This window comes from Eptesicus fuscus, chromosome 3 (genome assembly GCF_027574615.1).
Source record: "Eptesicus fuscus isolate TK198812 chromosome 3, DD_ASM_mEF_20220401, whole genome shotgun sequence".
Classification (NCBI taxonomy): domain Eukaryota; kingdom Metazoa; phylum Chordata; class Mammalia; order Chiroptera; family Vespertilionidae; genus Eptesicus; species Eptesicus fuscus.
In genome coordinates, this window is record NC_072475.1 from 66569983 (window position 1) to 66596634 (window position 26652).

The following is a 26652-nucleotide window of genomic DNA, read 5'->3' on the forward strand; positions in this document are numbered from 1 at the left end:
GATAGAAAGATGGTTCTATTGTCACATAATTTACTTTGCAATGCCTGTGTAACAAGCCCTTCTTTCCCTCCCCTTTTTAACCTTTTGCACTCAGATGTCAAGTGCAAATTACTCTTTGAATGTATCAATAATTTGAAATATAAAAATATCCAAATAAATAAGTTTGTATGAAAAGAAACTCCAGTTTTTTAATCTACTGTCGTGCTTTGTAAAATCTGGGGTATTTAAAAAATTAAATCCCGAGTAGAATAAAGGAATAAAAAAAAAAGCGAGTGCAAAGGGTTAATAAAACTCTGCTGGTTAGGACAGACCAGTGCTATCAACTATAAAACTGAAAATACATTCAGAATTGAATTTTCTAAAAAAGCCACAAAATTGTTTTACAGCCTTAATTTTTTATCCCATGCTATTGCTATAACCTCCTAATATTCAGCCTCACTTTGAAAAGCTAAGCCACTTACATGAATAGGTGAGTAGTATCTTAATAAAAATCTTTTCCATTAACTTTAGTTCAAAGGCTTTATTTTTCCATTCTGAATCTTAAATATACTGTTTCTAAACAGTCCTATCGACTTTGTTCTCACCCTTTGCAAATCAGTTTTCTCAGTTAAATGTCTGTTTTTTTTTGTCTTTGACTAGAGTGTTACTTCCTCCATGAGAAGATATTATCTGTGATAAATAGACCTGTACACTTTGCTGTATTCTTGGGTTGGTTTCCCTTTACAAACATGCAGAATATGCAGACGTCCTTTTCCCATATAATAAATGCCACTTTAATCTTCATAGCTCGTGAGGTTCAAGTTACAAATGAAGCTCAGAGAAATGAAGTAATTAGCGTTAAGGTCCAACATGTAAAAAATAACAGAACTAGAACTTGAATTCTAGTCTTCTGATTCTGAATCCCATGTTCACCTGAAGGTGACTGATCCCAGCCTCTTTATTGGTTGTTTCTACCATGGACCCACTGAAATTTTATCAATAGTTGTTTTTTTTCAATATTCAAATAAGGACTCAGAAAAAGATAAATTATAGGCATACATAGGAGCATTTATCTTTACCCTGCCTATCAGGGCTTGCTTAACAGAAAAGAACTCCTTTTTTTACCTACTCTATTTTAATATTTAAAAAATATATATATAAAACCCTAATATGCAAATAGACCAAACGGTGGAACAACTGGTCGCTATGATGTGCGCCAGCCACCAGGGGTGTGCGTGGAACATGGTGGGCGTTGGCTGCGGCGGGATGGTGGAGCAGGTGAGTGGGGGCGCCAAACCAAGGCGGGGCACTGGTTGCTGTCATCGGGGTGAGCCTCTGGTGGTTACTGAAAATTCTTTGCTGCCACGCGCCGCGGTCCTGCCTGGCGCTTGCACTCACTGCTGGTGCTGGCCCCAATAGCTCCACATTGTCAGCGGGTGCGAGCAGGGCCAGCATCATCAGTGCATGGGAGTGGCAGTGACAGGAGCAGGGCTGCCAGCAGACAGAGGACTGGGGGCCACGGTGGGAGGGGCCGGGCAGAGGCACAGAGGATGGGCTGAGACTTGATCTGTGCCTACTGGAGCTTCGCAGCCCACAGTTCCTTTCAAGGTGCATGAATTCGTGCACTGGGCCCCTAGCATATACATAATAGACATTCTTTAAAAGACAAAGCCCAATAAATAACATGGCAAACCTTTCTCTACACCAGGCGTCCTCAAACTACGGCGCACGGGCCACATGCGGGTGTTTTTGCCGTTTTGTTTTTTTTACTTCAAAATAAGATATGTGCATGTGCATAGGAATTTGTTCATAATTTTTTTTAAACTATAGTCCGGCCCTCCAATGGTCTGAGGGACAGTGAACTGGCCCCCTGTTTAAAAAGTTTGAGGACCCCTGCTCTACACAGTAGTAAATAGGTTTTCATATTATGGACTTCTATATGTTGCTCTTGTTTGTCAGTTTGTTAAAATAGGAAAAACTGCTATTATCTGTTCTAATGAACTGCCTAATTCAATCATTTATAAACCCTTCTTCCCCCAGGCACAAATTCATTCTTGCTTTGAGAAGATATAGGTTTTAAAGGTGAACTGATCCTCTGCAAATTACAGATATGCAACATTTAAAAACAATGTTGAAATGCTTGTGTATAACTCCAGTTGGCATAAAAAATGTTGAGTCTTCAGCAAAGTTAGATGCCATTAATTCGTCTTAAGATTTCCTGTTATAGTTGCTATAAAGCATCTCAACAGATGGATTCCAGAATAGGTCATAGCACTGTGAAAAAAAAAGAAAAATCATTTTCTTCCTTACTTCAGAGGTAGTAACAGATCTGAATTCATCTAACTTAAAAAAACTGTTTACAAACTGAGTTTCATGTATGAAAAAGAACATCTTAAATTGGCCTTTACTCTTCCTGAGTCTCTAAATCTAGTGTTTCACACTATCTGATCTATTACCTTCATGATTCTAAAAATGTCACCATTATCTACTATTTTGTTTTTTATTTGCCAGACTAAAAGTTGTTTCTATTTTTCTATATGGAAGACAATTGACATATAACATTATATTAGTTTCAGATGTATAACATAAAGATTTAGTATTGTATATACTACAAAATGATCACAATAAGTCTAGTTAACATCCATCACTATACATAATTACAAAATTTATTTATTTTATTTTTTTAAAATAGATTTTATTGATTTTTTACAGAGAGGAAGGGAGAGGGAGAGAGAGTTAGAAACATTGATGAGAGAAACATCAATCAGCTGCCTCCTGCACCCCCCCCCCCCCCCCACCCACACACACACACACACACACTCGGGATGTGCCCGCAACCAAGGTACATGCCCTTGGCCGGAATCAAACTTGGGACCCTTGAGTCCGCAGGCCGATGCTCTATCCCCTGAGCCAAACCGGTTAGGGCAAAATTTATTTTCTTGTGATGAGGACTTTTAAGATCGATCTGCTCTCAGTAACTTTGAAATATGCAATACAGTATTATTTATAGTCACCATGCTGTATATTACATCTAGGACTTATTTTACAACTGGAAGCTTGTACCTTTTGACCCCCTTCATTCATTTCTCTCACCACCCATCCCCCACCTCTGGCAACCACTAATCTCTTCACTGTTATCTAGGAGCTTGGTTTTTGTTGTTTAAATTCCACATATAAAGGACATCATATGGTGTTTGTCTCACTATTTCACTTAGCATGCCTTCAAGGTTCATCCATGTTGTCACAAACGGGCAAGATTTCATTCTTTTTTCTGGCCAAAAAGTATTCCACTGTGTATTAAACCACTTCATCTTTATTCATCCACTGACACTTAGGTTGCTTCCATATCCTGGCTGTTGAAAAAATGTTGTAGTGAACATGGGGGTACATATATCTTTTCGAATATGTTTTCATGTTCACTGGATAAATATCCAGAAGTGGAATTGCTAGAACAAATGGTGGTTCTATTTTTAATTTTTTGAGGAACCCCCACACTGTTTTCCATAATGGCAGTACAAATTTCCATTCCCACCAACAGTGCACAAGAGTTCCCTTTTCTACTTGATAACAGCCATTCTAACAGGCAGGAGGTGGTATCTCATTGTGGTTTTGATTTGCATTTCCCTGGTGAATAGTGATGTTCAGCATATTTTCATGTATTTGTTAGCTGTCTGTACATCTTTGGAAAAATGTCTCTTCAGATCCTCTGCCCATTTTTAAATTGTATTTTTTATTTATTTATTTTTGCTATTGAGTTGTATGAGTTCTTTGTGCATTTTGGGATATTAATCCCTTATCAGATATATGATTTATAAATATTTTCTCCCAGTTAGGTAGCCTTTTCATTTTGTTGATGATTTCCTTTGCTTTGTAGAAGCTTTTTAGTTTGATGTAGTCCTACTAGTTTATTTTTGTTTTTGGAATCAGATCCAACAAATTATCACCAAGACCAATGTTAAGGAACTTACTGCCTATATTTTCTCCTAAGAGTTTATGGTTTCAGATATTACATTCAAGTCTTCAATCTATTTTGAGTTAATTTTTGTGTATAGTATATAGTAGTTTAATTTCATTCTTTTGCATGTGGCTGTTCAGTTTTCTAACACCATTTATTGAAGAGACTGTCATTTCCCCATTGTATATTCCTGGTTCTTTTGTTGTAAATTGATTGACCATTATGCATGGTCTGATTTCTAGACTCCCTATTCTGTTCTGTTGATCTTTGTGTTTGCTTTTATGCCAATACCATACTGTTTTGATTACTACAGCTTTGTAACAGAGTGTGAAGTCAGGGAGTATTATTGCCTCCAGCTTTTTATTTTCTTTTTCAAGATTGCTTTGGCTATTCAGGGTCTTTTGTGATTCTGTACAAATTTTAGAGTTGTTTGTTCTATTTCAGTGAAAAATGCCACTGGAATATCTACCATTTTGCTTCTTATTTCCCACACTAAACTGTTTGATCTTTTAGTTTATTCTTTTTATGACAAGATGCAATCACCCTGATAATTTAGACCTTTTCTCATGATTTTTAAAAAACTATCATAACCATTATTGTATCTGTTATTTATCTGTCTTAGTATATCCATCCATATCCATTCATCCATGTGTCAGCATTAAAGTGACTATTTGGTTCCTCAGGATATGTGGACATTTATGGATACATTATGACTTTTATGGATATAGGTATGGTGTATACCTGTATATAAAATAGGTAAACTCTTTTCTCTTGCATTGCTAATTCCCTTCTTGATAAAGTACAGCATTTTGGACTTTTTGACCAAACTTGCCTGCTTGAGAATGGTCCATAATGATTCTTGGATTATAAATGGAGTTATACATATATAGTTTAAAGGAGAAATACAAGTTAGATAGTCCACACACTAACTATGACACCATGAAATCATTTGCAACGTTTCTGTCAACTCATAGGATTTTCTTTGTCATTACAATCAGTTCTCATTTACTTGGAATTTAACTACACAGAAAACCACAGAAGCGATCACACTGTGCCTATTTACATATTCCTTCTATACCATTTATAACAATAGACTGACCCTAGCATCAATCTTTAGGAGCCTTTCACCATTTATACTTCTCCACTCAGCTGGGGCAGAGTTCAGACATGAAGGTTAGAACTTAACTTTGGACTTGAGGCTTAAAGGCCAAACCTCTCTGGATTATATGTCTACTCACATTTCCACCTTTCTCCTATCAAGGTCATACAGGAAGAGAAAGAAATAAAATCTAACTTATTTTATAATAATTATTCTGTGATGAGGCCAATATCCATCTGGAGGGATGAACTGGGATTTGGTCATCCTAGTAAAAGCAAGGATTATATTTAACTCTGCTTTCTAAATTGGGTTTAGAAAACGATGGAGTACAGCCTGACAATTCCCTTTATGTGGTCGCTGTGGTATAGTGAACACGGACGTACCTGAAAGTCAGTGGGCTCCTGTATCTCAGTGCTTGGACTTTAAGTGCTGGTGGCTTCTATAGTGTCTTGGTCACGCACGGTGAGTAGCACAGGGGCAGCAGTCATCCCAGGGTTATGCAGCAGTGAATGCTGGCATATCTAAAGAAGAGAACTTCTGCCCTGGCTGGTATGGCTCAGTTGGTTGGAATGTCATCCCAATACACCAAGAGGTAGCAGGTTCGATTCCCAGTCAGGGCACATTACGAGATGTGGGTTCAATCCCAGGTCGGGGCACATATGGGAGCCAACCGATCCATGTTTCTCTCTCACATCAATGTTTCTCTCTTCTTCCCTTCCTCTCTCTAAAATCAAATTAAAAAAAAAAAACAAAACAAAACACCAAGAAGGGAATTCCCTTAAAAAGTACTAGGGAATCTGATATTTTGGGTTGTTGACCTGACCCTGCCATTTGCTGACTAACCTTTGGCAAGGAAGGAAACTAACATTTATTATATTTTGTGTACTAGGTCACAATACATTTTGATACTTTTAACCACATTATTACTAGTGAAAAAAGACTCAAAATGAAATAAATTGCTTTAAAATCTATAGCATAGAAATATAGGAACCATGCAAACCTATGGTCTCACTCTAAGGCTTATGTTTGTTCTATTATAGCCAATACCTCTCTGCACTCACTTCACTTCTCTGACTTGTGAAATAGGAATGTTTACTGTGAGGATCAATTAAGTGTTTTGAATGATCTAGTGTTATATAACCTCCCCAAGACCATCAGTTTTCAGACAGTGCTAATTGTTCTTAAGTAGAGCCACAATCTTATTTGATTAGTCTGGTGGCATAGAGCTCATGGCAGTGTGGGATTACTGCTTGATCATTCCCTTGTTTTAAACAGTATGATCCTGTTAATGTAGTGAAAAAACAAAAAAACAAAAAACCGTCAGTTTTTACCTAGCCCCATTATGTTAATTCAAACTCAGCTTCCAGTCAACTAATTTTTTTTTTAAATGCTGCTATTAAGCATAATTTGCTCATTTTATGTTTATGTTGCCATTTTAGCTGAAGTATCACTTCCTTATTATTAAACTAGAGGCCGGATGCATGAAATTCATACAAGAGTAGGCCTTCTTTCCCCCTGACTGCCGGCACCGGCTTCCCTCTGGCACCCAGGACCGGGGCTTCCCTCGCAGCCCCGGCTTCATCCAGAAGGTCGTCCGATCTAATTAGCATATTATGCTTTTATTATTATTGATAGTTACTATTTTTCTATGATAATGCTCAGGGCCCTAAGAAAAATTAGGATTTCATACAGTTTCATTGTATGTATGGAACATAGAGACAAATGAACTAGATAAATACTCAAAATTAAGTAAAGGGAGAAGAGCATTTTGTCGGAATGAATGAAGAAGGATTTTGACAGGCATGTTCATAATTACAAACAATTTAAATGTGATTTGCATTGGTAGGCAGTAGAATGACTGCTTAAAGGACAGATCCACATGTAACTGTTACTTGGTTTCATTATTTTCTTAAAGCAACTCTCACAGTGTCTTTCACAAAGAAGAGTATGATTTTCTTACTCATAGGGGAGGGGACTGTGTCTCTGCAACAGTACAGGTTACTGTGCCCACGGTAAACACTGAAACTACAAACTCATGTTTCATTGCTAAACCACATCTAATATCTCAAAAACTGCCAGCTCAGGAAATAACCACTCCTTCTGCTACCAATACTTAATTCTAACTTATATGAAGCATTTCTTCTTTATATATAGTCCTTTTAAAGGAATATTTTTATCCCTCATAGCCTAAATGAGTTTTCTACCATAAAGATAAGTTGTTTTTCTTTAGAATTAAGAAAGGGATGGTAGTATCTTTATTATAATGGTTGTTTAGCTGATTCTAAAAAGGAAAAAGTTTTGCTGTAGCTAGTTTGGCTCAGTGGATAGAACGTCGGCCCGCAGACTGAAGGGTCCCAGGTTCAATTCCAGTCAATTCCCGCAACACATGCCCGGGTTGCGGGCTCAGTCCCCAGAAGGGGGTGTGCAGGAGGCAGCCAATCAATGATTCTCTTTCATCATTGATGTTTCTATCTCTCCCTTCCTCTCTGAAATAAAAAAATATATATTAAAAAAATAATAATTTTTTAAAAAATAAAAGTTTTCACTTCTGCTGTGGTACAGGGTTGAGCTAGGCTGAGGAAGAAAGAGAATGAAAATGCCTACAAGGAATATACAGCAAAACTTGCTGAAGGAAGAAATAGAGGGAAGGAAAAAATAAAAGCACTGATGGGTTGTACCAATAAATCTTGGCTAAGTACATAGTCTTCCAAACTTTCCTAATTTTAGTCAAAAGGCTGAGAAATGACAAGCAACACTGATTTAATAGTAAAAGTTGACAGTCTATAAAGCTATAAAAACAATTCAACTCTTACCTTACAGGAAACAACTGAGGAAAACATCCTTTCGTTTTAGTGTCAACAAATTTCTGGATCTCAAGTACTTGTTTTAAAAGAAGTCCCGTGGAAGATTTGTCAATTTTTGTTAAAACCATCTGCAAAAACAAACGACTAAATGAGTTAATGTTGCAACCTATAAAGCATACACTATGTGCTTGCTGTTTAGTGGTGCTTTAACTACACAGGACTATACTACTTGAATTCAAAACCAGTGAAAAGGACCCTGAAGCCATATTTGCAACTACCATAAACCAAATGTTTCATATCATCACTCTGTATCTGTGATCAAAGATATATGTTAGTATTATTGGGTTGGGTTGATTCATATAAAATTGGCAACTTATAATCATTTTTTTTGACATACAAAATGGTTCCATCTCACATGTAACCTAAAGGAAAAATTAGAAATCCAGCTATTTGTAGGTTGTATCCACTATTCCAAGTTTTATATAATTACATTCCAGGTAAGCCTAGAACTTACTAGGCTTACTAGTAAGTAATAACATTGAATAATTTACTTATTCAAAGACAATTACATACTAGAGGTAAGGCCAAGGCATGGCGGATTATAAAATCAATTAAAAAGTAAAACCTTGATCTATCAGATTTTCTCGGGGAATTTCTATAACATTAAATTTCCTGACTCATCATTCATACTTTTCAGTTATAAAATGTAAATTGGCAGACGGAGTGAGAAGCAAAAAGTGTGTGGTTTCTAATGACCTGTGAAATCCGCCAAATGGGAGTCTTTCCTTATAAAGGCAAATACTGATATTTATTTATTTATTTTTATTTAATCTTTTATTTTATTATTATTTTTTAAATCTTTGTTCAGATTATTACAGTTGTTCCTCTTTTTTCCCTCCATAGCTCCCATCCACCCGGTTCCCACCCCACCCCATGCCCTTACCCCACCCCCCCCACCCCCCACTGTCCTCATCTATAGGTGTATGATTTTTGTCCAGTCTCTTCCCGCACCCCCCCACACCCCTTTCCCCCTGAGGACTGTCAGTCCACTCCCTTTTATGCCCCTGATTCTATTATATTCACCAGATTATTCTGTTCATCAGATTTTTTATTCACTTGATTTTTAGATTCACTTGTTGATAGATTTGTATTTGTTGTTCATAATTTTTATCTTTACCTTTTTCTTCTTCTTCCTCTTCTTAAAGAATACCGTGCAGCATTTCATATAATACTGGTTTGACGGTGATGAACTCCTTTAGCTTTTTCTTATCTGTGAAGCTCTTTATCTGACCTTCAATTCTGAATGATAGCTTTGCTGGGTAGAGTAATCTTCGTTGTAGGTTCTTGCTATTCATCACTTTGAATATTTCTTGCCACTCCCGTCTGGCCTGCATAGTTTCTGTTGAGAAATCAGCTGACAATTGTATGGGTGCTCCCTTGTAGGTAACTAACTGTTTTGCTCTTGCTGCTTTTAATATTCTTTGTCTTTTGCTCTTGGCATTTTAATTATGATGTGTCTTGGTGTGGTCCTCTTTGGATTCCTTTTGTTTGGGGTTCTCTGTGCTTCCTGAACATGTAAGTCTATTTCTTTCACCAGGTGGGGGAAGTTTTCTGTCATTATTTATTCAAATAGGTTTTCAGTATCTTGCTCTCTCTCTTCTTCTGGCACCCCCATAATTTGGATGTTGGTACGCTTGAAGTTGTCCCAGAGGCTCCTTACACTATCTTCAGATTTTTGGATTCTTTTTTCTTTTCCGGTTGGGTATTTTTTGCTTCTTTGTATTTCAAATATTTGACTTGATTCTTGTGTTCCTCTAGTCTGCTGTTGGATCTCTGTATATTATTCTTTACTTCAGTCAGTGTATGCTTATTTTCTAGTTGGTCCTTTTTCATATCCTCGAGGGTCTCACTAAATTTATTGGCCTTTTCTAGAAAATTCTTGAAAAACCTATAACCGTGGTTTTGAACTCTATATCCAGTAGTTTGCTTTCCTCTATTTCTTTCATTTGTGACCTGTTTGTCTCCGCATTTTGGCTGCTTCTCTGAGTTGATAGAGTGGCTTTGTGTGCTAGGTGTCCTATAGGGCCCAGTGGCTCAGCCTCTCCAGTTACCTGAGGTTGACACTCTTGGTGTGCCCCTTTGTGGGCTGTGTGCACAGTATTGTTGTAGTTAAGCCTTGATTGTTGTTGGTATCACTGGTGGGGAATTGACTTCCAGGCCAATTGGATGTGAGGATCAGCTGTGTCTATGATGGGAGAACTTCTGTGCTGGAGACACCCTTATGAGGCAAGACTTGGTTCAGGGGGGCTTGGGTGCTCACTGAGTCTGCCCCCTGAGTGTGTCCCTTATGGATCTGAGGAGTTGTAATCTGGATGGTCCCACTCTGACCCCTTGGTACACTGGCTCTTGGATCTCCAAGGAGGTGCTAATTTAGCTTCTGCCTGAGGACATCCAGCAGGAGCTACGGAGAGATCTGCAGATTCCTCTTCTTTGTTTGGGTTTTGGAGGTGCCCAGATGAGGCCCAGCTGTGAAGCAATGTAAGCTGCTGTGGGGCCTTGGGCCTTGGGCCTTCTTTTGGATGTTCTGGGTCTCACTGACTCAGCTGCAGTTTGTTAGGTAAGTTTAGATTTCAAAGGACCAAGCCATTCACATGCAAAAGCCTCTGCGCACAGCTTGGATGGGGCAGAGTCTCAGGGCAGAGCCAACAGCAATGGCTTCCCGTCAGCCCTGCCCAAAGAGGCCCTCGGGTCTCAGTGTCCCTTGGTAATCACTGCAATGACCTCTGAGAGAAAGCCACCCTGGAGTTTCGCACGCTGCCAGACAGTCCACTTTCTCCCTGTATGAGTCTGGGTCCCCAGAGTCTCACCCAGAACTGGAGTTCAGAGCAGTCGGGAGCTTGTGTCTCCCTCCGGATTGAAAAAGCCAGCCACATACTCAGTTGCCAGCCCTCTCTGTGTGCTTGCACCTCCATACCTCTGCACTTTACTTCTGCAGCTCCTCTGAGTCTCAGTGTGCTTTTCTCTTCCCTTCTAGCTATAGAATTTCCACTTAGCCAGCCTTCCTGTGGTTCTGGATGATGTCTGTTTTGTCTTTTAGTTGTAGTTTTAAAGTGGTTGTGCAAGGCAGCAAGTTCAGGTGTTTACCTATGCCGCCATCTTGGTTTATTTTTTTTCCAAATGCTGATATTTAAAAGGAAACATAATTCCTCTAGTACAAACTCTTTTTCAAAAAGGAAAGTTATATTTCCTTAAAGTTAAAACTGAATAAAATATATGATTTCATAAACTGATACCTATGATACCAAATCAGGAATATTACCACTTAAAAAACCCCAGTTTGGCATTACTTAGGCATTTTTACTTTGTAGACTAAGTTTATCAATCCTTTGGCTCCTCAAGTACTTTGGCTCCTTTGTTTCAAAGGGTTTTGCAAACCCGAAGAATTCCATATCTATAACAATACAAAAAAGTTGCTGACTACTAACGGTTTGTCTTGCATTAAACTCCACTGACAAATTTTAGTAGTTTTCACTGAAACCGGTTTGGCTCGGTGGGGAGAGCATCGGCCTGTGGACTGAAAGGTCCCAGGTTCGATTCTGGTCAAGGGCATGAACCTGGGTGCGGGCACATCCCCGGTGGGGGTGTGCAGGAGGCAGCTGGTCGATGTTTCCCTCTCATCAATGTTTCTAGTTCTCTATCCCTTTCCCTTCCTCTCTGTAAAAAATCAATAAAATATATTTTAAAAATTTTTTTAATAGTTTTCTCATTATTTTTTAAAACCAAATTTTAGCCAATGGGTTCTTCACTTTTCCTTAGGAAATTTAAGAGTGCTACTTTATTTGTAAATCTCACAAAGCAAAATGAATGTGTATACCAACCTACTAATCAGTACTTTATTATAAAACAAAGTAGGAGCCCGTTGCAGGAAGATTCCTGCAAGTACGGGGTTTCTAAGGGGCTGGCGGGGCAGGCGGCGGCCCCACCCACCCTGCTCTGCTCCGCCTGCCGCACCTGCTGCCTCAGAGGCTGCCAAGGCCGCGCGTGCCTCAGCCGCCACTATGCGCCCCGTCCACCGCCTCTGCCGCTGCCGCTGTGGTGCATGGCGCCCGCTGCGGCCCCACCCCGCCTGCTGCCACCGAGGCCACCAAGGCCACGCGCGCCTCAGCCGCTGCTGTGAGCCCTGCCCACTGCCGCTGCCACCTCTGCCGCGGTTGCCACGGCCCCGCACGCAGCCGCTGCTGTGCACACTGCCCGGCCCGCCCCGCCCATCCCGCCCTCCGCCTCCGCCACTGCCCACTGCTGCAGCCACCCGCCCCATAAGCCCGTCCGCCCCGCCAGCCGCTGCCGCCAACCGCCCTGCCTGCGCAGCTGCCTTGCTTTCAGCTTTATTCACTCCTCCCTCCCTCAGCGTATGCAAATTAACCGCCATCTTGGTTGGGTTGATTTGCATAGTCGCCCTGATTGGCTGGTGGGCATGGCTTGAGCATAGCAAAGGTGCGGTCAATTTGCATATTACTCTTTTATTAGGTAGGATAATAGACAGAACACTGGTAAGATTTTCCCAGAAGAAATTCTGTTTTCTTTAAGAATCTTTATATATATATATATATATATATATATATATATATATATATATATATAAGCCAAGCAACCAGAACAACAGAATGAGTGGAACAACCAGAACAACCAGTTGCTATGACGTGTACTGCAGCGGAAAAATGGACCGATTGGGTCCCCAGTTGCCCCCGCCCCTGCTGGCTTGGCCCAATCAGCCCCCATCAGGTCAGGCCGGCCAGATGCCACCAGTGCACGAATTCATGCACCGGGCCTCTAGTAAGGTATAAAAATCCTACTTGTGTGTGCTGGAGCCTGCTATGTTCTTGTAATGGTTCTTAAATTCCAAATTAGTTTAACAAATTTTCAGTTGCAGTTTTATTTACATACTGTTAAGTACTATCTGCCAAGATGCTGTTAAAGAGCTGCTAACATTTTGGACAAATATTCACATTGCCATTAAAATACAAAACAAAAACAGTATCATAAAGAAAAACACCTAGGAGCACTAAATAAACAGTTTTAAAAAACTACTTTGACTATACTTTTGAAAACTTAAAGCTGAGAAAAGGAAAAGAGAATAAAAGTAGTACAGAATTTATTTTATTAATGGCTAACAATGGTAAAGATTATACAAAAGGTACTCCTTTATCTCTTGAAGAGGCAAGACTTACTTATTCATTAAAAAGACAGACGGACAGACACACACACACATACACACACAACCGGTATGTATTTCTAATTGCAACCATGATTCAAAAGAAATACTTACTACATAAGGTAATGCAAACTCTTCACACATTTCTATGGCAATATTGTCTTCTTTCTGAATTCCAGCAACACTATCCACTAACAAAAATGTTCTCAGCAAACTGTAAGAATGCAGAAATAAAGATTAATGGCAATATAAAATTCATTCCTTCCTCCCTCCCCGCCCCTCAAGCTATACTAATAAATTTTCATTTGATTGATTTTCAATATAAATTTAAAAACTTTTTTAGGCAAAAGGAATCCTCAGTTCACCAGGTCCATCCTACAGTCCAGTAGTCAACTAAATTCACTAAATATTAATTTATTTCAGTAGCATGTATTGCACATGACTCTATACTTGGAATTGGATACAAAGGTGAGTAAGCCCCTTCCTCTAAAAGCCTGAACTCCAGTGGGAGAAAGAGACATGTATTAATACCTTGTATAAATATCTCATATTAATTTCTGTGTAAAGCCACAACAAGAAAGATACTTAACACTTCTTTATACTTCAAAAGTTTAACATAAATTTTCCTATATATGTGCAAAGCTTGAAACACTTGCCTACCTAGGAAGACCATAAAAGGTAACATTTACAAAGGAGTACTTTAAGAACAATTAGAATTTATAAAATTTGTTTATATTTAGTAAATACCACATTAACCAACAATTTTCATTTTCAAAATTAGCCATCTAAGAGTTTGGTATAAAAACATTAATAAACTCTGCTGAAGTACTATTTGTAGTCTCAATTTAGAAAAACACTTGAATTTCAGATTAAGCTAACTTACAGGAAAAAAACAAAGCAAATATGCAGTAAATATCTTGGTTGTAAATGTTGTGTTGCAGTATATTATGAGAATAAAATAGACTTTCTAAAAGTCATTTGATAAAACTGATACCTGAAGTGGTCATCATGTGTAGAATGCTCTATTACCAAAAATATGCTTTTGGTTTAAATGTATAACTATTATAAAGCATTTTTCCCCTTACTTCTTTCGTTCTTTTAGATAGGTCTCTACCATTTCAACAAAATCTTCAGGTGCTCGATAGCCATAACCTGGCATGTCCACCAATATAAAATATTTTCCAACTTTGAAAAAATTCATTTTCTTTGTGTGACCCTGATAAAATAAATAGAAAAAAGTGAAAACTTGCTTAAAATATGTTCAGTATATATTTTATAACTCAAAATATTTTCTATTCAATCATATTTATTAACATGTATAAATATTCTGTAAATAATCCCAGCTACGCTTATAATTAAACAGGAAAAGAAGATAAAGCCCTGGCTGGTTAGAGCAGTGGTCAGCAAACTGCGGCTCTGTTGACTAATGAATTTGCTGGCCACTGCTAGACTAAATGTTACCGTGTAGTTGGAAGCTGTGAGGATTAGGCAATTGTGGCATATTGTGTGCAAAGAGGTAAAGGATAGTATATGACAGTGGTCGGCAAACTCATTAGTCAACAGAGCGGCAAACCGCGGCTTGCAAGCTGCTTGTGGCTCACGAGCCACAGTTTGCCGACCACTGGGTTAGAGCATCAGCCTACCCACTGGAGGGTCACAGGTTCAATTCCTGGGTCAAGAGTACATACCTATGTTGCAGGTCTGATCCCCATGCAACCAATCGATGTGTCTCTCTCACACTGATGTTTCTCTCTCTCTCTCTCACTCTCCCCTCCCTTCCACTCTCTCTGGGATCGATGGAAAAAATATCCTCACTTCTTGGGTAAGGATTAAAAAAAATAAAACTAAAAAGATAGAAGTGGCTAGAGATATGCTTAGATATCCCTCCTCTCCAATTCATAATTTTAAGATAATATATATGACTGAAGAAGAACTTTAGATTCCATATTAGAAATATGTAGGCAAAATATTTTGGAGTCTTTCCTATTTCATTAGTTCTCAGTAAAAAAAGTTAACCTAGTGTGACTCTACTAGTCAATATTCTCTGATGAGTAATGTATCTCTGATAAGAAATGAATTTGGCATAGGTTAAATTAAATACTGTTAGTCATACAACCATAAAACCTAGATGTAAAACCTGATAGTTTATTATACCTGGACTAGAGGCCTGGTGCTCTAAGTTTATGGACTCAGAGGGGTCCCTAGCCCAGGCTACGCCCTCTCACAGTCCGGGAGCCCTCAGGGATGTCCAACTGCCGGCTTAAGCTCGCTCCCTGGGGAGCAGGCCTAAGCTGTCAGTCGGACATCCTTAGCGCTGCCGCGGAGGTGGAAGGGGCTCCCACCTCCATGGCTGTGCTCGCCATTCGTGAGCTGGGCTTCTGGCTGAGCGGTGCTCCCCCTGTGGGAGTGCACTAACCACCAGGGAGGAGCTCCTGCAATTGAGCGCCTGCCCCCTGGTGGTCAGTGCACGTCATAGTGACCTGTCATTTTTCTGTTCAGTCAATTTGCCTGTTAGCCTTTTAATATATATGATGGTCTTTGGTTGATCACCTCCCACCCACCCACCCATGATCGGGGCCAGGGAGGGACGTGAGAGGTTGGCCAGCCGGGGAAGGACTGTGGGAGGGCTCCAGGGCATGTCTGGCCTGTCACACTCAGTCCCGATCTGCTGGACCCCAGCAGCAAGTTAACCTACTAGTCAGATCATCTGCCCTCTGGTGGTCAGTGCACATCATAGCGACTGGTCGACCGGTCGACTCTCTGCCTCCTGTTGGTCAGTGCATGTCATGGTGAGCGGTTGAGCAACCTTAGCATATCATTAGCATATCACACTTTGATTGGTTGAACAGCTGACCTGCCAGCCAGACACTTAGCATATTAGTCTTTTATTATATAGGATTAATGCTTCCTTAAAATCAACATGTTTTGCATGTTTCATTGGATGGGTTTAAGTGCTTTCATTAAACCATTTTTTAACAAGCATGTACAACACTATCAAAATCTGTGCAACTAAAATTGATGTCATGATAAGTAGATTATTCAAGATTTTATCTCTATGGACACTTATTAATCAGAAAAGGAAAGATTAAGATAAATAAACAGTCAATTGTTCGGAACTTAGAACAAATATTTTCAGACGAAAGGTGTTATAAATGGTGCTTAGGTTCCCAGTCAACTATACTATATAATAAAGAGATAATATGCAAATTGACCCTCACACCCTCATACAAGATGGCTACCCCCATGTGGTCAAAGATGACCGCCATAGATGGCCGGCAGGGGAGGGTAGTTGGGGGCGACCAGGCCTGCAGGGGAGGGCAGTTGGGGGGGACTGGGTCTACAAAGGCGGGCAGTTGGGGGCAACCGGGCCAACAGGGGAGGGCAGTTCGGGGCGATCGGCCGGCAGGGGAGGGTAATTGGGGGCAATTGGGCCGGCAGGGGAGCAGTTAGGTGTCGATCAGGCTGGCAGGGGAGTGGTTAGGGGGTGATCAGGCTGGTAGGCAGGCGAGTGGTTGGGAGCCAGCAGTCCTGGATTGTGAGTGGGATGTCCGACTGCCGGTTTAGGCCTGATTCCCTATGGGATTGGGCCTAAACGGGCAGTCAGACATCCCCTGAGGGGTCCTAGATTAGAGAGGGTGTAGGCTGGGCTGAGGGACACCCTCCCCCGTGCATGTATTTCGGGCACCGGGCCTTTAGTGTATCAATAAGAAAATGATTTTAGAAGAGGAATGTCAGAAATACATTTCTTGCATTGTCCTCTCATAGCATGAACCAAACACCCTGCCTGTAAGTGAGTGAGAGTTTAGCTTGGTTATCTGGTGAGGCAGGGCAGGAGGAAGGGCAGGAGAATTAACGAATGACAACAATCATCAGTGACAGAGCCAGAGAATCAACTTTATGAAGAAATCAGAAGCAAGAGAGGACTAGTGAAGTCTCTTGGAAGAGTTCCAATGCAAAGAAAGAGGGCAGTAAGCACTGGGTTGGTGGGAATGTTTTGCCATGGATAGATAGTAAGGTGAGAGGAACTTGGGGAAGTACTGAAGTGCTTAGCTATTGGTAGAGTCTGCATCATTGAGAAGGAAATTAGAAAATCACAGAAAGCATGTAGGACACTACAGCAGACTGGCTGGGATAATAAGCACATAATTTGGCCCAGAGTAGACTGGGATTTGTCTGATTGGTGTATATGTATGAGTTAGCAAAGTATAAAAGATTACAGGAGGGGGAAAAAAAAACTACTTTACAACTGTTTCCTCTGAAATCAATGCAGAACTAAGATGATCATTCTTTAAAGCAAATCTGTATATATACTAGTAAAAGCCTAAGCAACTGTTTGACTGGTTGACCAGTTGCTATGACGTGCACTGATCAGCAGGGGGCAGATGCTCAATGCAGGAGCACTCCCACAGTGCACTCCCACAGTGAAAGCGCCACTTAGCTGACCAACGGGTGCCAGATGCCAGATTCACAGCTGGAAAGCACAGCGGTGGCGGCGCAAGCCTCTCCTGTGGACACTCCCCCTGCATGCCCCTCCCCCATCTGGACCGGGACTAGGATGGGGACCAGCATTGGGACTGACTGGGCGCGAGCCCGCGGCCGCTTTTCAGTCGTGGGCGCACTGGTATTGCCCTAGGACGGGCGCGCAGAGACCACAGTGGAGCAGCAGCAAGTCTACTGAGCGGCAGTGGCAGGTGCAGCGTGGGTGGGATGAGCGGGAACAGCACGGCACCCGGCCCAGACTTGGGCTCTTCCCCGGCTGCCTGCCCCTTCGCGCACTACTACATCTCTTGGGGGATGTTGGACTGCCGGTTTTGGCCCGATTTCCGCAGGCCACACCAAGGACCTCACCGGTGCATGAATCTGTGCCCTGGGCCTCTAGTTCTATATAATAAAAGGGTATTATGCAAATAGACCGAATGGCAGAACAACCAAACAACCAATGAAAGAGTAATCCTATCTAATAATAGACAAATATGCAAACTGACCATACCTCCGACACACCCACAAGCCACACCCACCATCCAATCAGAGCGAGTATGCAAATTAACCCAAACCAAGATGGCTACAACCACAGAGAGCAAGGTTTCCTAGGTAACAGAGGAAGCCAAGCTTTCCGCCTGCCCTTGCCAGGCCTAAGCCTCCACTCAAGCTACAAAGTTTCAATTATAGAAAGTAAACAAATTCAAACAAATGGCGGCAGAATGGAGCTTGAGAGAGCAGGCCAGGGTTGCCGCCGGCAACAGGGGAAGCAAAGCTTTCTGCACACCCTGGCCGGGCCCACCTGCTTAAGGCAACAAAGTTTCAATTATAACCCCAACACAAATGGCTTTGGGCCTCGGAGGGAGCCCCAGGCTTGGCACCGCTCCAGGCTACAAAGTTTCAATTGTAGAAGGAAAATAAATTCCAGATACCAGGGCCTCCGCTTGGGTTGCCAGGGGGCGTGGCTGGCCTGCAAACCACCACAGGCCCCTCGCTCAGGCCGCCCCACACCCCAAGGGAAACCCCACCTGATCCGGGACGCCCTTCAGGGCAAACCAGCTGGCCCCCACCCCTGTACCAGACCTCTATCCTATCTAATAAAAGAGTACTATGCAGATTGATCATCACTGCAACACACAATATAGCTGCCCCATGTGGTCAAAGATCCTGCCCCCATGTGGACACAAGATGGCCACCACAAGATGGCCAGCAGGAGAGGGCAGTTGGGAGGCACCCGGCCTGCAAAGGAGGGCAGTTGAGAGGGACCAAGCCTGCAAGGGAGGGCAGTTGGAGGTGATCAACCCTGCAGGAGAGGGCAGTTAGGGGTGACCAGGCCGGTAGAGGAGGGAAGTTGGGGGCAAACAGGGTGGCAGCAGAGTGGTTAGGGGGTGATCAGGCTGGCAGGCAGAAGTGGTTAGGGGCAATCAGGAAGGCAGGCAAGCAAGCAGTTGGGAGCCAGCAGTCCTGGATTGTGAGAGGGATGTCCAACTGCCCGTTTAGGCCCGATCCCACTGGGATCAAGCCTAAATGGGCAGTCGGACATCCCTTGAGGGGTCCCATATTGGCGAGGGTACAGGCTGGGCTGAGGGACAAACCCCTCCGTGCACGAATTTCGTGCACTGGGCCTCTAGTATGCTAATTATATGCTAAGGATGCTCAACTGCTTGCTATGACATGCACTGACTACCAGGGGACAGTGCTCTGACCAGTAGGTTAGCTTGCTGCTGGGGTCTGGCTGATTGGAACTGAGTGAGATGGGCTGGACACACTCTGGAGCCCTCCCTTGGTCCCTTCCCAGCTAGATCGTGCACCCGTGGGTTCCCTCAGCCTGGCCTGTGCCCTCTCGTAATCTGGGACCCTTTGGCGGATGTAGGAGAGCTGGTTTCAGCCCGATCCCATAGGCCACTCCCCTTGGGAGGGCGCCAGACCCAGGGCTCATGTCTGGCGAGCACTGCTGTGGCAGCATGAGCCTTTGCCTATTGGGACTGATTGGGCGTGGGCCCACGGCAGGCACAGTGGGGCTGGGATCAGCAGGAGCAGCAGGTGGCGTTGGACTATGGGTTTAGGCCCAATCCCTGCAGGCTACCCATAGGGACCTCACCCATGCACGAATTTGTGCACCAGGCCTCTAGTATCCTATATAATAGACAAATATGCAAATTGACCATACCTCCGACACACTCAGAAGCCATGCCCACAAGCCACGCCCACCATCCGATCAGAGCGAGTATGCAAATTAACCCAAACCAAGATGGCTACAGCCACAGAGAGTAAGGTTCCCTAGGTAACAGAAGAAGCCAAGCTTTCTGCCAGCCGTTGCAGGCCTAAGCCTCCACTCAAGCTACAAAGTTTCAATTATAGAAGGTAAACAAATTCAAACAAATGGCAGCAGAATGGAGCTTGAGAGAGCAGGCCAGGGTTGCCGCTGGCAACAGGGGAAGCAAAGCTTTCTGCACACCCTGGCCGGGCCCACCCGCTTAAGGCAACAAAGTTTCAATTATAACCCCAACACAAATGGATTCGGGCCTCGGAGGGAGCCCCAGGCTTGGCTCTGCTCCAGGTTACAAAGTTTCAGTTGTAGAAGGAAAATAAATTCCAGATACCAGGGTCTCCGCTTGCGTCCCAGGGGGCGTGGCCCACCTGCAAACCACCACAGGCCCCTCACTCAGGCCGCCCCATGCCCCAAGGGAACCCCACCTTGATCAGGGACACCCTTCCGGGCAAACCAGCTGGTCCCCACCCCTGTACCAGGCCTCTATCCTATCTAATAAAAGAGAACTATGCAGATTGATCATCACTGCAACACACAATATAGCTGCCCCCATGTGGTCAAAGATCCTGCCCCCATGTGGACACAAGATGGCCACCACAAGATGGCCAGCAGGAGAGCGCAGTTGGGAGGCACCCGGCCTGCAAGGGAGGGCAGTTGGGAGGCACCCTGCCTGCAAGGAAGGGCAGTTGAGAGGGACCAGGCTTGCAAGGGAGGGCAGTTGAGAGGGATCAGGCCTGCAAGGAAGGGCAGTTGGAGGTGATCAACCCTGCAGGAGAGGGCAGTTAGGGGTGACCAGGCCAGCAGAGGAGGGAAGTTGGGGGCAAACAGGCTGGCATGGGAGTGGTTAGGGGGTGATCAGGCCAGCAGGCAGAAGCAGTTAGGGGCAATCAGGAAGGCAGGCAGGCAAGCAGTTGGGAGCCAGCAGTCCTGGATTATGAGAGGGATGTCCAACTGCCCGTTTAGGCCCGATCCCAGGGATCGGGCCTAAACGGGAAGTCGGACATCCTTTGAGGGGTCCGAGATTGGAGAGGGTACAGGCTGGGCTGAGGGACAACCCCCCTCCGTGCACGAATTTCGTGCACCAGGCCTCTAGTATAGAATAATGAAAAGATTTTGACCAAGGAAGATTTCCTCAAGATACTGGCAAGACTACTAAAATAAATCAAGACATATTTCTTTTCCTTCAAAGAAATACAAAGGCATTGATGAAATCTCTTACTTTACTACTTGTTTGAAAGAAATTACTTTTCTAGGAACTTGGCTATTATCATTTCTTGTATCCTCCAACATTACTTATTCATGTTCATCAATTGAGAGATAGTTCCGACAGATATGACATTTCAACATACCGGGGTTTTGGAGACTCTGACTTCAACCTCTGGAGCCAATGAAAACAAAGCCTTTATTAGAGAGGATTTTCCAACATTGCTTCTGCCTATAAAACACACCTTGTACAAGAAAAGAGAAGGGAAGCTGGGTGAAAAAGGTGAAGGAATTAAGCAAAAGAAAAAAACCAAAACAACAAACTCATAGACACAGACAATAATGTGGTGATTACCAGAGGGAAAGGGGAATGGGGGTAGTTAGAAGAGGGTAAAGGATAAATGGTGATGGAAGGAGACTGGACTTTGGGTAGTGAACAGACAATACAATATACAGATTATCTATCTATCTATCTATCTATCTATAAAAAAGCCTAAGTGACCATTACGACCGAACAACCGGTTGACCAGTTGCTATGATGTGCACTCAGATGCTCAATGCAGGAGCTGCCCCCTGGTAGTCAGTGCGCTCCCACAGCCAACGTCCCGCAGCCGGCCAACCTCCCGCGGTTCCTCCCCCTGGCCGGCAGGTCCCAATTGGGACTGGGTGAGATGGCCCTGATTGGCCCTGATTGCCGGCCAGGCCTGTGCACAAATTCATGCACCGGGCCTCTAATATTATAGAATTGTACACCTGAAACCTGTATAATTTTATTAACCAACTAGAGGCCCGGTGCATGAAAATTCGTGCACGTAGGGGTGTCCCTCAGCCTGGCCTGTGCCCTCTCGCAGAACAGAGCACTCAGGGGATGTCCAACTGATGGCTTAGGCCTGCTCCCCCCACATTCTGGCCTCCCTCTGCAGGAGGTGACCCATGGGCCAATCAGGGGACAGCACTGGCCAGTGAGCAGCCAGCCCTGTTCCCCATCGCCCTGCCACCACCGGTGGCTACCCTCCTTTCTGCCGTTCGGTTGATTTGCATATTAGGCTTTTATAATATAGGATGTCACCCCAATAAATTCAATAAAAATTTTTTTAAAGAAGAAAAAGAAAATTGAGTATTAGCTTAATATATAAATTTATTATGATGTAAAAACCTGTAAAAACCTGTCAAGCTATTTCACTCCTGCCTCACCATAATACAGATGATAAAATGAGGCAGAAAGAGGTTAAATAACTGGCCCAAAATTTACAGCTAGAAAGTGAGAGTTGAAATTTGAATTCAAGACATCTATATCCAGAACCTGTGCTTTTAATTACACTATGCTACTCAAGAATATCTGCAACATTTATTAAGCAACCTATATTTACAAAGCTTTTTGAAGACAGAACCACATTTCCCCACAAACTTTTAGAGCACAATGTAATTAAGAGGTTATTCATTTCTCTTGAAATCTCTTCTTTTAATTAAGCTTTTCTCCTTTAGTGCTCTATACTATAGTCAGCTCAGGGCACACATAAAGTAATTACTAAAATTCTGTGACACACCAAAAAATATATATTATTTTTTGCTAATCAGACCCCCCAAAAAAGTATAATTTTGATTCATTCACTCCAGATGGCTATTGTGTTGGCTGTTGTCATTTTTTAATTTGAGAATCTAAGGGAAAAGAGGTCAGTGCTCCTGACTAGTCAGGTATTATATGTTTTAAAAATTCTTATAGTTCAATGGTTGAAAATCACTGCTCTATAGTGTAGAAAGCAACAAAATATTCCTGATAGTAACCATTAATCCACATGGCTCTGCTTTCTAACATGGTACAATACTAAATCAGTGGTTCTAAATGAGGGCGTGTTTTGGAAATTTGTGAGGAAATTTTTGATTATCAATATGATCAGATGGCATTTAGTAGACAGGGGTCAGGGATGCTATATATTGTGCAAAACTGCAGTCAGTCCTTCAAAATGAATCAATCTGAATCCTGCTTAAATTTTAAATGCTCTGCCAGATTAAATCCAATGATAATCTACAGATAATAAAACTGAATTTTAATAAAACTGAATTTTAAAAAACAAATACTCTGAAAGTCCAATAATTTAAAAGCAATGCTATCTCAAAATCATTAAATGATCCTATATAATAAAAGGCTAATATGCAAGTTGACCAAACAGCAAAACAACTGGTTGCTATGACACTCACTGACCACCAGGGGGCAGATGCTCAATGCAGGAAGTGCCCCCTGGTGGTCAGTGTGCTTTCACAGGGAAAGCGCTGCTCAGCCAGAAGCCAGGCTCATGGCTGGCAAGTGCAGTGGTGGTGGCAGAAGCCTCTCCCCGAGGGCTTCCAGACTGCGAGAGGGTGCAGGCTGGGCTGAGGGACCCCCAGAGTGCACGAATTTTGTGCACCAGGCCTCTAGTATATATATGTTCTTAAATTACAGCAGTTCTAAATATATTCAAAGAACATTTTCAATGAAGTTGTGCAGTTACTACAAATACAGCAGGTCCCTGAATAACATCCATTCCTTCATGGTCGTTTTGTTATAAAATTGATGAGAGAAAAAAAATCACTTCACTCACTGTGGAGTTTGCACGTTTTCCCCATGTTTGTGTGGGATTTCTCCGGGTACTCGCACATCCGTAAGATGTGCACATTAGTGAGTCTACAGTGTGCCACACTGAGTGAGGGTGTGTGTGAGTGAGCCCTGCATGGCATCCTGTCCAGGGCTGGTTCCTGCCTTGCACCCTGAGCTGCCAGGAGAAGCTCTGGCAGTTACCCTGAACTGGAATAAACAGGTTGGAAAATAATTACCTTACCTGTTTTCAGTAATCATTCTTAAATGTATGTATAGTTCACTTTTATTTCAATGTTTAATATTAGAAGTGGTTTGGGTCTTTATTTAGATATTAGGTGATGTTTTGGGGACCAGAAATATGCCATAGAAACTTAGCACTTGTTTGTATTAATTAGCCTTTGGTAAAATTGATTTCGTTATTGTTAGGTCCAGGCAGGGAGGAAGTCCAGAGCTGATGCAAGCATCTGCAAGGTAGATGGTGATAAAGATAACTGGCACCTTCCCAGACCCTTGCCCGGGGCAGGAATTCCACACTCTCATGCCCTCCACCCTCCCCTCACTAAACAGCTGTATAAAGGAAGTACCTAAGCCCCCTTTTTGGCGAGAACTTCCCTGGCCCACTCTCGGACCGGTGAGTTTCACCTGGGAGCGCAAGATTAAAACCTCCCCCCCTTTTCATTGCCTGACTCTGTGTCTTGTTTCCTGCGTCGCAAACCTTTCAGTTATAGTTATGTTGCTTAAAGTCTTAGTTTCCAAGACACTATCACTGTGTGAGTGAAGACTTACTGTATGTAAAGAGATCTGAGCTTTCTTTTACCAGACTTAGAACAAAATATTATTAAGCTGCAGTATATGCGTAAAATGCACAATCATGGAATGTCACTAAATTGTTTTTTAAAAAAATCTGCATTATTGCCACCAGCTGGCATGGCTCAGTGGTTGAGCATTGACCTATGAACCCGAAGATAACAGTTCGAGTCCTAGTCGGGCCCGTGTGCCCCCAGTTACAGGCCTGATCCCCAGTGTGGAGCATGCAGGAGGCAGCTTTAGTGCTATTCAATGATTCTCTCTCATCATTTTTTTTTCCTCTCTCATCATTGATGTTTGTATTTCTCTCTCTCCCTTCCTCTCTGAAATCAATTAAAAATATTTTTTAAATTGACATTATTACCACCTATGTATCATTTTTTTACACATAGGACATTTAGATTGAGTGAAAATTAGATATTGACAATGATCACAACATTTGTGAAAGTTATACTTTTCATATTCTTCACTTTGTTTTCTAACTTCAATGTGTGGCCCCAGCTGGTCTGGCTCAGTGGATAGAGCGTTGGTCTTGGGACAGAAGGGTCAAGGGCACATGACCCAGTTGTGGGCTCCATCCCCAGAAGAGGGCATGCAGGAGGCGGCCAATCAATGATTCTCTGTCATCATTGATGTTTCTATCTCTCTCTCTCCCTCTCCTTTCCTCTCTGAAATCAAAATTTAAAAATTATTAAAAAAGAATAGTAAATAACTTCAATTTGTGGATGAAAAAGGGCCATATGCTAACGTGACTCGCTCAGAGAAGGCCTGCCTGGCGGTCTTGCAAACCCAGAGACCTAAAGTAACCACAGAGGATGGTCTGAAATTAAACTTGAACTAAGTTGAAAGCAGTTTTTGGAGGATAGTCTTGTCCTAACCCGGTGTCATCCCTGACAAAGATCAATTTAGACCTTAACTGAGTCTATTGTCTTTTTGCATCTAAGATAACATACCTTTGGAACATCAGGGTTAACTTGTAACTTCCCTTTTTTCCTGCCTCCTCAGGGCACAACCAATGCGCCAGGAAGGAGATACAAATTCCCTGGTTGTTATTGTGTGTTAATTGTTGACTGTTAGCTATCCTGTACCCACCTAAGTAAAAGAAGCATGTGTCTATCGCTTTACTTTTCATCCAATCACAGAGGTTTCTCTGCTTTGCTTTCTCCCACCTCCCTAATCTATCACCAGTGGACTTCAGGTAACCCATGTAAGTCTCCTCCTTAGACTGTAATGTATAAAACAGGCGTCCTCAAACTACGGCCCGCGGGCCACATGCGGGTGTTTTTGCCGTTTTGTTTTTTTACTTCAAAATAAGATATGTGCAGTGTGCATAGGAATTTGTTCATAGTTTTTTTAAAACTATAGTCCGGCCCTCCAACGGTCTGAGGGACAGTGAACTGGCCCCTGTTTAAAAAGTTTGAGGACCCCTGGTATAAAACAAGGTGGAAAACTGCCTTTCTCTGGAGCATTATCCCAATACATGGGTATTCTGCTTTCTGGCGATTTTCCACAGTTTGGCTTATATAAACGCACAGAAACTCTTTACAGGTTTGAATGTTTCTGACGTTAACAAATTAAATAGGAAAACATTAAAAGGATAATTTTTTGAACACTTAAATTTTGATTTTTAAACCTGTTAAAGTCTTCAATATTCATTACCGAAATAATTAAAACTAGACTTGCTTATTTAACTAAAATAGTTATATGCGTCCACAAAGTTAGGAAACTTCTCACGTTTTGTGACAAGAAATAGGTGACAACAAAACCCCTTCCCGAGCCTGCACCACTGGCAGGCAGCGGCGCTCTCACCTCCGGGCGGGGGAGGTCGGGGGCGTGGTCCAGGCGCACAGCCGAGCTGACGTACTCGATGCGGTTCCGAGGGGTGGCCGTGAAGAAGCTCTCCGCCCTCCCGATGTCCTCCAGGCACGGGTCAAAGATCCTCAGTTGAAGAAGGTCGGGCCTGGCGTCAGGGTGGAGATGCCGCTGGAGTTCCTGTAACGGGAACACGAGCTTCGTCAGTTCCATTTTTGGCAGCTGTAGGACCTCCCTGAAGGCGTGGGACTTGCTGTAAGCTCGGCTCCAGCGCCCCTGCGCTGCGGGGATCTCAATGAGCCTGCCCATGCCTGGCAGCAGCCTGGGCGCAGCCATGTTTCTCTCCCAGAAGCCCCGCAGCAGGACCTCGTGCCTAGCGTTTGGGCTGCGCGTGCGTGACCCGTCCCTCTACGCCTGCTGGGAATTGTAGTCTGCTTTGGTCTCTGCTTCCCGTC

The 26652-nt window shown here is 42.8% G+C and overlaps 1 protein-coding gene across 1 annotated transcript; it reads right to left on the reverse strand.

Annotated features, from left to right (window-relative positions):
- GTPBP8 (GTP binding protein 8 (putative)) lies at positions 1-26533 on the reverse strand. Its single transcript, XM_054713977.1, has 6 exons — positions 26195-26533; positions 21150-21248; positions 14135-14265; positions 13164-13263; positions 7847-7965; positions 1-2253 (listed from the first exon to the last, which is right to left on the reverse strand). The coding sequence occupies exons 1-6, from the start codon at positions 26531-26533 to the stop codon at positions 2178-2180; spliced, it is 864 nt and encodes a 287-aa protein (XP_054569952.1). The 3' UTR covers positions 1-2177.
- Positions 26534-26652: the final 119 nt, after the last annotated feature.